This window comes from Microchirus variegatus, assembly GCF_963457635.1.
Source record: "Microchirus variegatus genome assembly, chromosome: 4".
Classification (NCBI taxonomy): Eukaryota; Metazoa; Chordata; class Actinopteri; order Pleuronectiformes; family Soleidae; genus Microchirus; species Microchirus variegatus.
Window position 1 is genome coordinate 30,009,694 of NC_139805.1, and position 10,574 is coordinate 30,020,267.

Sequence of the window (10,574 nt, forward strand, 5' to 3'; positions counted from 1 at the left end):
AGGAAGGCACCAGACGTCTTGACCTGACGCCTCTCTCTCTCCTCTCCTCCAAACCAAAGATATACCTTATATATATACCAATACCACTCTGAGATCCACAGGCAGAATGACAGAGGATGCCCAACTGTTAACATCTCTTTATTCATGTTTGGCATTGTCTCAGTTCTCCTCAGATCTGAGCTGCCTTTGATAAAGCTTTTCAACTTTCAACTTCCTCACTGACTCCAGAAACTCTATATCTTAGGTCATCTGACCTGAGTTTAACAGTAATAACATTCGATACATACAACTAGCCACAGGCTAGTTTACAGGCTAGATGTAAACTAGCATGTGGCTATTCTGGCATATTTACATGTTGATGTTCAGTGCAGGCCCAAGCTTTAAGATGAATTTGGCCCCCCCTCCCACCACCTCGGAGTAGCTGGTACTTGACTATTATTGATATGATAACACTATAGTTTTGGTATTTACACCAAACTAACATCACGTTTTAACCTTAGAGTGTAGTAAGTTAACAGAAGTGTATTCATTTGCATTGAAAGTGTGGTGATACTGACAACAGATGTGCCAATGTGCATTAAATAAGCAACAACTCTGCTTCTTTAATATGTTGAAAAATGTTTGTTTTTATTCTCCCCTGGAGATTATGGGGCCCAAAGAAGCCACTTAGTTTGCTTATGCTGTGGGCTCTTGGTGTTGATTATTGTACAATGTCCCTACTCAAATAGTTGGTGTAAAAGTTAGAAATCACACAAGTGTGTCACTGAGGTTGTGATTATTCCTGGAGGTCATGAGCAGGACCAGTGACCTTTAAAATAAAAATGTGGAACTCTCTGGACTGGCCTATTACACATTCTGAAGATATTGACAGACAAAACTGCAGTGTTCCACATGACTCTGTGTTTAGATCTTGTGTTGCCTGGCAACAATCCCACGCTGCACACAAAGTGATTTGTTTAAGGGCAAGACAGATGGAGGTGACAGCAACATTGCAAATGCATGACTGTGGCAAACAGTTTGTAAAATGGCTGAAAACATGCGTCGTTTAGCAGTTTGAGGGGATAAATGCTTCCTGCACTGCTGCTGTATACACACATCCCTCCCTCTGTCAGCTCTGATAGTTTTGCTTTATAGACGCTGTTTTCCAATGAAGGATGCAGCATGCAAATTATGTTACATCGTTTCTGTTCACAATGACAAAAAAGAATAACGTCAACAATGGCATTGCCAAACTGTATGCAATGCAGCTTTAAGTATAGATTTTAACATCTGTTTTCACGGCTGTCCTGGCTGGCAGCCATTTTATTAGTCACACAGTGACTGTTCATGTAAACTGGGATGTGCTCAGCAGCTTGTGGTATTATCAGTGTTGATGTGTCAACACCTAACACAACCACTCCTTCAAAAAACCTGACCTATCCCTTTAATTGAGACCAGGCTAATGTGTCAGTACCTCATACAACAGGATTATTCCTTTAACTGAAGAGTCATAGTTTCACAAACTAACCTTTAACTGACTGGGAGTGAGTGTGTGTCCAGCATCGCTGACATTGATTCATTTCAGCCATGAGTCTGCAGATTAAACTCCAAACCAAACGTGACTCATCATGATCCCAGATCTGTGACTTGTTGTTTTCGCTGGTGTGGGTGGAGTGAGGGCGGTGTAAAAAAAAGAGCGACTGTTCCTCTGGGGCTTCCGTAGATGAGGAGAGCCTGGGCGTCGTCAGTCAAAAAGGTTCACTTCTTACTTCAGCTGCTGCGTAGGATCAAAAAGCAAACGCCACCTCAGTCTGAGAGCTCGGAGGTGTCTCTTACATAAACGAGCGGTTGATATTAAACAGAAAAAATGCACTCAGAAAGCAGTGGTTCGCCGAGGAAGCGGACATTGTCTCGGGGACTGAGCGAGGACGAGTCTCTCCGCTCCATTATCAAAGAGGTGAGCACACACGAGGAATCACCACAGTCTCTGTGTTTGTTTACAGACAGAGCTGTTTACGCTCCCTTGTTAGTCGTTTACTCTTATTATTTACCTTCATGGAGCCAGAAAATCAAGCCGTTATTTACATTGTCTGAGACAAATGTCTCAGGTAAACTGTTGTTTTTAGCAGGCCTGTATTTTCACTCCACTTCCTCATTTATGTCTTATTGTCTCGTGTCTTTGTTTAGTTGTTTTTGTTTACATCAGAGGATCTCAGACTTGACAGGCTCCATGATCCTATTCAAAACATACTATCAAGCATGCTATCATATTTGTACATTGGCAAGAGTGTTGCAAAATATTGACGTAAACAAACACATTTGGGCTCAGTTACAAATTGATTTATCTGTCAAGTTTAATTTTGTCAAATAAAATACTTATGATTACCATGTGGACCACAACCGTGAAGCCATATGTGGTGTTTCATTATTACAAACCATATAAGTTTGAATAACGGTATAAGATGTACAGTACTGTTCCAAAGTCTCAGGGCAACACTAGCTTTTTATGTCTGTGTGTCAAATTCTGTGATTGTTGTCATTTGGATTGGAATGATGTGACTGAAAGATAATATCTTTAATATTATTAGTAGAACTCAACTCATACAACATGCATGAACATGATAAACATGTCTCTAATACACCTGCTGTATTGCATTTTCCCAGTAGGACAAACTTAACCATCAACATTAATTTGGTTAAAGAGAGTCAGGGTCGTGATCAAGTGTAAGTGTAGGTCACACTAAATACTCGACATTTTAACTTCTACAATCTGTTGTTTTTTCTATCAAATATATCATTTTAAAACTGCATACATGTTCCTGTATTTGAGATTGTTTTCATATGAAGAGATCGAGAAATAATTATACTATATGGATATTATAGCATTGATAAAACAACTACTGTAATGGTGGCCTAAGGCAGCTCTGTATTATTATATCTAAGGTTGCAACTAATCAATTCATCTGTTGATTATTTTCTGGATGAATCGAGTACTTGTTTGGTCCATAAAATCAGGTAATGTTGAAAAAAACCTTTCCCAAACCTCGACATGATGATGTCCTCAAATGTGATGATGTCTTGTTTTGTCCTCAATCCAAAATGAATCAGTTTTAAAGATTTATTTGTTATATGGAGCAAAGAAATCTGAAAGTATTCACATTTAAGAAGCTGAAAAGTAGAAGAAATAGACAAATAATCGAAAAAATTGTTGCAGCCCTAATAATATATTTGAATTTAGATGTTGCTTTGTTCCAACAAAGCATGATTTAAATGTTACGGCCTACCCGAGTTTTGTTGCTGACATGACACTATGAACCAAAATCTCCGTCCTAAATCTTGTCCATGATGAAAAGGCAAGGCAAGAGTGGGTCAAACCGGTAATGGAAAGGTGTACCTAACATTGGGGATGTGAATCTTTGGGTGGCTCACGATTCGATTCGGATTCTTAGGCTCACAATTCGATTCAAAATCGAAACTCGATTCAACCGATTCGATTCCTACGATTCTCGATTCAAACGATTCTCAGTTCAAAAATTGATATGTATAGTGTGTTAAGGCAAATTATGGCATCAAAACAATAGAGTTTGTAAGATAATGTGATCACACAAAGGCAAACTTAAGACAAAAGTTAATATTTATTAGTTCAAAACGAAACAAATACATTTTTGAAGTTTATGAATCGATTCAGAATCGTGGATGATTAGAATCGCGATTCGTATGTGAATACATTTTTCCCCCCACCCCTACCTAACACTACCTAATACTGTCTTTATATCCCTGACTGACATCCACCAGCAATACCTCCAAGGCCTACAGTCGCTGCAGTCCACACTTCAGGAAAACACTGGTTTACATGATGTGATGATGCTGGCCAGGCTCTAACTGACCTTTGTGTGTCTTTGTCGCCTTATCAGGCAGAGAGTTCATCCAGGCGTCTAACGCGAGGGGACAGCCGAGCAGGCAACGTGAAGAGGGCGAGTGAATGTCAGGTAGGAGCCAGAGCGTCTGCATCGAAACAGGGGTCTGATAATCTCCTGTTTACTGTACGTCCAAACTTATTATCAGGGGTCTAAAGTAAAGAACAGTTGTCATTCTTGTGCTTCATTATTTCCACTTAGGATTTTTGTTAACATCAATATAACATAGGTTCCATTTGCACTGTGCAAACACACTTTGAGACACAACACATGATGATGCTGATGAATGTTTTGCCTCAATTTGCAAAATGTTTGTGTTTTACAGTCTTCTAAAAAGCTTAAAAGCACATTTTAGTTTATTACCATTCACAAAGGAGCTAAGCCCGATCTCTAACCATGGAACATGTTATCACTGTAATGCTTGGACTTGACTGTAAAGGAACATTGAACATGTGTTAATGTTTTTCTAATTCTGTGTGTTTGAGATGATTAACACTGAAATGCCCTCTACAACTTTCCATGAACCTTTATTAAAAACAAATCAAATTTCATTTACAAATGGACTTTTTTGCCCTTTTAACAGTCTGACCAGGATCTCTTCATGGGAATCCCTGAAATGGTGACTATTTTATTAAGTTTCGCTTATTCTTCTCTAATTCTTATTATACACATGATGATGGATGAATGCCTCTTTCAGTCACATATACAACTATCCATGATGGTTTTCTAAGAGCTTACTTAACACTTGTCCTCCCACCAACTGAACACACATTCCTCTAAACTTGCCCACACTGACTGTCACATGTGCCTGTGTGGTGTAGCTGGAGCTGCAGGCCAGCTATGACGAGGTGGTGCAGGAGCTGCGTGGGCTGGAGGTCGAGCGAGAGGCTCTGTTGTTCCAGGTGGACGTCCTGCAGGACACGCTGGAGGGTGTAGAGGAGCTGCTGGCTGAGGCCCAGAGAGAAGCTGGACAGGCTAATGTGGTATGTAGAGGCCTCACCAAAACTGGAAAAAAACACTTCACTTTAAATACTTCAGCCTTATTTGGGCATTTAGTTTTGGTAAGTGTTGGTGCTCTTGTGATGCAGCCTCGTCTCTCTCTCTCTCTCTCTCTGCATTTGTAGGAGTTGAAACAAGAGAGGGAGGCCAAGAGGAAGCTGGAGAGCATGGTCAGCTCTCTGATGAAAGAGGTGGAGAGATTGAAAGAGGTAAAGTAAAACATTTGTAATGAGATTATTACATAACACATTAAATAACTAGGTTTTTATGTAACACTGTTAATGGTTGTTGTTGGGCAGACGGACAATCACTTTTTTACTCAATGTGAATAATGGAGATAATGGAAGTTTGTGTTGTTTGTTTTCTGGGTATCTTCCCTTAAGTTTACCTTAACCTTTCACTGCCCACTATATTAGGTTCACCCGTTCAACTGTTGTGATTGTGCATATCTAATCAGCCAAATTGTGTTGCAGCAAGTTGGGTATGCAGAAGGTATGCAGAAGAACATGTCTGAATTTACATCATGCCAAACCCTGTAGCCAATGGGAAGACAACACCTGGTGCCACTCCTGCCACTTAATTAGGTGTTCTCTATACCTAATAAAGTGGCATGTGAGGGAATAATTATGATTAAAGCTCACATAGAGTGGTCCTGTTGCACATAAATGTTAGTTATGGAGGTCTACTTACATACATTAACTTATTTTTATGGTCAAAAACCTCCTAGTTGCTGTAAACGAGCCGATAGAAATCCTCTTTTCTGACGCTGTTTCCCAGCCGCAGATTTGAGACTCAACTCTCACCCAGAAGACAGAGTCTTGTGATTGGCCAGTATATTCAGCACCCGCTCTCAGAAGCGCAGCTCCCCCCTCTGGAACGGTGGATGCACTACTATTCATTATCAAAACATTGATTTAACAATGTTTAAAAATAGCTTCTTCCCGCCGCAGTCCCTTTTATGACTTTGACCCGGAGTCAGACCCAGAGTCAGAAGACACTGTCGCTCGTGAAACACCTCCACAACGGACGTTATTCTTCTTCTGCGGTTCAATGTACGCAACCGGATGTGCCCGGACTAGTGCAGGAGCAGGAGGATCTGCTGTTCAGAGATCTCGCTGAGCCCGAGATTACAATAAAACACAGCGTTCTCAGCAGTGGCTGAACTGTTTGTTTAGAACCTTCAGGGCTTCGTTAACAAGGTAACGACGCAGATACACACCAAAAAACAGCGTTAATTGGAACTTCCAGTCTAGGTCCGCTTTAATAGCTGTAGTGAACAGCAGTGGAATTGTGGTTACCTCCATTGTCTCCATTGGAGTCCAAGAAAGAGCGTTTGGAGGATATGAATGATGTCTTTTCAAGTTATGATTAATTAATTTCACAATTAAATATTTCAATCTCAACTCAAACAATCACATTTCTTTCCAGCCACACTGACAGAAATGTCATTAGACTAACATAACTTACATTTCTTTTTAAAAATGTTTTCATTGCTAGAATGTCAAATTAATGTAATGTAATGTTACGGCGACACGAAATGAAAGGGGATCTTTACTAATAGAGGATTAAATGTCCTTTTCAGGAAAGAAATGCTCCTGTGCACACGCAAGGAAGTGATGATGATGCAGCAAGACAAGGTCAGAAAATAAGGAACGACGCCAAGGAGCAGGATCCCTCGTCCCTGTGTGAACCTCAGAGCAGTGAAAGCAAAGGGCGAGTGTCAGAGGAGATGGAGCAGAGTAAAGGGCCAGAGGATGAAGGAAGCATCACAACGAAGCTGCTGAAGATGGTGAAACAGCCTCTGGGCCACATTCCTTCTCTTGCTCTGGACAAACTGCTCTCTGAAGACGGCGTTCTCCAGAGGCCTTACGAAAACGGCATCGATGACGGACAAGACCTCTCACCAGATAGGAACGACTCAGACGATACCAGTGCCTACGAGGACGCGTCTGCTGAGACTCCGGAGAAGGACAAGATCTTTCCAGGTGATGGAGACGCTCAGGAGCTGCCTGATGATTTAGAGGATAAAGAGAAGAGTTCAAACTGTCAGGCCCAAGACCCCGCAAACCCTGAAACGTGCTCTGTGTCTTAACTTCATCTTTGTAGTCAGCTGCTGGGAGAAAGGACACACACACACAAAGAATATTCTAGATCCTTAAGTGAATTTAAAGAAGTCCTTGATTGTAGTTTACAAAATCTTACACCTGAAACTAAAGCTGCAATGCTCGAAATGCTAGATATTCACTTGTTTCTATGGCACTATGTTTAGGCCACAATTTGAAGATGTCATTCGGTCTCTCGGAAATTGTGATTGTCACAATTTGTTTTATTACTTTTGGACATTTTAGAGATCAGTTGTGGACCAATCGATTAGTCATATAAATAAAGACATTACAGTTAAATTGATAATGAAAATAGTTTGAATAGTTGAATACACAATAATAGAAAGTTAAGATTCTGTTTCAAATTCACATCTCAGGATTCATTTGGTTCTTACATACTTTGCAAGTTATATCTTGTAAATGTCTTGTTTTGTTTTTTTAGTTGAAAGATTCTTCATACTGTTTTGACATTTTACCTCTTAGCTTATCTTTTTTTCAGACAAATCACGACTCACTTAGATGTTATGGTTCTCAACATAACTGCACATTTAGAGAAAGCTGATTAAAGAATAAAATGTTGACAAAATACAAATACATGTATACTCAAAATGGGAGTGTAATATGCGCATAATTGGTCTGACTATCTTTAGTTTCACTGTAAAGTAGGATTACGTCATAACTTACAGCGTCCTGTGACGCCTAATATCAGAGACCGATCATTAATAAGGTTAGGTTTTGTTGTCACTGCCACACTGATTCCACATGAGCATTCTTTTTTTTCAATACTTGATGCAGTTTCTTTTCCCTTTGTTACACGATTTTAAATGTTAGCAAAGTTGTTCTGGCTGCATTTGCACTTTCTCAAGTTCCTGTTGTAATAGATTTCGTCATTCGACCTCACAAACAACATTCCCTTTATGACCATGCACATCGACGTGAGACAAACAGCTGACCTGCCACAGGCTGTATTCTCTTGTCTGCATGACTACTGTATGTTTGCACATTTGCAGTGAACCTTGCTGAAATGAGTTTCTTTACATGTCTTAAAAATGCTGTACACTCTTTGTATTTAATGGCAATTTTTGTATGTCTTTCTCAACAATGTTACTTAATGCCTGAGGCGACGCGAGACCCTCTTCACCTCATGTGTGATTGTTTGCATGAGGACCTACAAATGTATAATGGATCTCTGTTCTTTAAGAGTCATTTTGCATGGGGTACATTCACTGCATCAGATAATACTGTAATTTTTTTAAAGGGATTTTCAATTTTATTTTGTTTGCAAAACAGCTTTAAGCTCAGATGACCTTTCCACAAAGTGAGTTGAAGGGAATTTACTGTCACATGTTCTGTGGTGGGGATTTTATGTTTTTGGTTTTTCGTGTACAACAGTTTCTTACACAAAATATTTTTTTTGTAATGATACACAAAGGTTATACCACTCTGCCAGACAGGTCATTTATAATGTTTTAAAAGTCATTTCACTTCCTCGTAAGGCTGTTGTTTCAGCACAGAGCAGCAACAGTCTGACATTCAATAAGTGATCAAATAGTTTTTGTGATTTGTCATTCAAGGAAATAGTTTCTGTGTTATGTTGCGTGCTTTATGGGTTGGAACATTTTGACGTGTCCAGAGCTTTGATCCAAATGAAATGTAACGGTAAATTACAAATTTATACTTGTGCCTGATTGAACATTTCAGACATATCAAAATAAAAATGAAAAATAAAAATGCTTGTGTTTGTTGTTGACTGCTGATCAGAACATCCATGAAAAAGCTTTTTGCACTTCTAGGTGTGAACTGAAAAATAAAAAAAAATACAACAGCAGACCATGCATTTGCTGTATACTAGTAAACCAGTTCAAAAGGTTTTTAAAACCTGTCACGGATTTGCACTAAACGTGCAATCTTCAACTACAAAATAAAACCGATTAACTAATGATCAACACTATTTTATTTACTATTTGGATTTATGAATGTGTCTTAAGATATATAGATTTCTTCAGTATGTTAAAATGTTTTTCTTCCCACACACAATTGTGTACAAGAGTGTGTGACATATTTTCAGTAGAATGATATTCATTCAGAAAGTGTTAAATAAATAGTGAACGCTGAGCGGGATTGACAGCAGTGATGAGTTTGCTGAGCAGATCCCAGAGGAACAGGTTGTTCCTGACATCCTCAAATGCTGAGGTGGTCAGAATGAAACAATGGAAGCCATATAGTGGTTTCTGTATTTGCTGTTATGACAGGTGTTCCACCGTGTGGTTTTACTTCACTATCAGCATATAAACCGTTCTGTTTCTATCATGTAATATTTAAAGAGTGCTGTGTTATTGTATGCCGTTGTGGAAGATCATATTAAGATGAGGACATTTTTTTTGTTTGTTTTCATCATGTTATTATTATTTAATTTTATTCCCAGAGTACTCATGTATTTCAATATTAGTTTTTACCAAGTTGTGACCACAAGGTGGCAGACTGAAGACAGGGTTTTCTTTAGAGAAGTCAATCCTGACTTGTGTCATGATGACCAGTAGGTCAAAGGAAAACTAACAAGGAACTAGGTACAGATAACTAAAAACCAGACAATTAAGAAAACAGAAGCAACAGCAAACACTACAGTCAGACGGTACAGAGGAACCAGGCACAGGCAGCGTTTCAGAGTTCAAAAAAGCAGGATTTATTCAACAAAATGGTCAAAACAATTGCTGTCGGGAAAAACAGAAAGGCAGATAAATCAAAAGAAAAACAAGTCATTCAGAACCAGGGCAATGTGACAGATTAACTCATGAACAGCTACACACAGAACAGAGAGACAATCTGACAAAGACAAAGAGAGGGGGAGTGAGCAGAGACAGCAGGTAAGTGGGAGAAACACAAAATAAAGTAGAGAGACACAAAAGGAGACAAACAAGACACAGACATGACAACTACAACAAAAATAAGCCAAAAAAGAAGGCGCCTGGAGTAACCCAGGGACCAAGATCCAGTGATCATGACAGTACCATAGTAAATTACAGATTACAGTAAGAATAATATTACTGTTCCGAGTTCCGATTACATGTATGGTCGTGGCACATCACAATGGAGGAAATATGCAAAAAAAGGCGATAAATGTAATAAGTAGAGTGAATGCTTCTTAAAGGAGTTACTTGCCCAACGTTGCTTATGACCAAATATCTGAAAACGGAAACCGATGTCATTGATGAGCATGTTAACAGGAGCATCTCAGTGTTCCCCAGTGCAGCCAGTCACAGAGACAAAAGCAAAAAGACGGCTCAGTTCTGAGGACACATATACATACTAACAATTAAATTCTGCTAATTGTCCGGATCCACAACAGTTTTGACCTGTTTGTTAACACTATCACTCTGCCTAGGCTGGAAAAATGACCACATTTGCCTAAATTCCTTGAAACATAAAGCATATGTTTGTCCATGTGTGTAAACAATATTAAATATAATATAATAGGTTTAATATAATGTTATAAACAATATTGGGGTTCTCAGTTATGTCCAAAATGGTAATCACGAGTATTTACATCATGGTTATTCATTATTGGTAATAGGGGCAA

General features: G+C 39.1%; 1 protein-coding gene across 1 annotated transcript; it reads left to right on the forward strand.

The window, feature by feature from the left end:
- Positions 1-1,838: 1,838 nt before the first annotated feature.
- Positions 1,839-8,638, forward strand: LOC310926539 (uncharacterized protein). Its single transcript, XM_083888690.1, has 6 exons — positions 1,839-1,936; positions 3,894-3,968; positions 4,480-4,515; positions 4,718-4,879; positions 5,021-5,104; positions 6,478-8,638. Exons 1-6 carry the CDS (start codon positions 1,847-1,849, stop codon positions 6,985-6,987), a joined length of 957 nt encoding a protein of 318 aa, XP_083744816.1. The 5' UTR covers positions 1,839-1,846; the 3' UTR covers positions 6,988-8,638.
- The last annotated feature ends 1,936 nt before the right edge of the window (positions 8,639-10,574 follow it).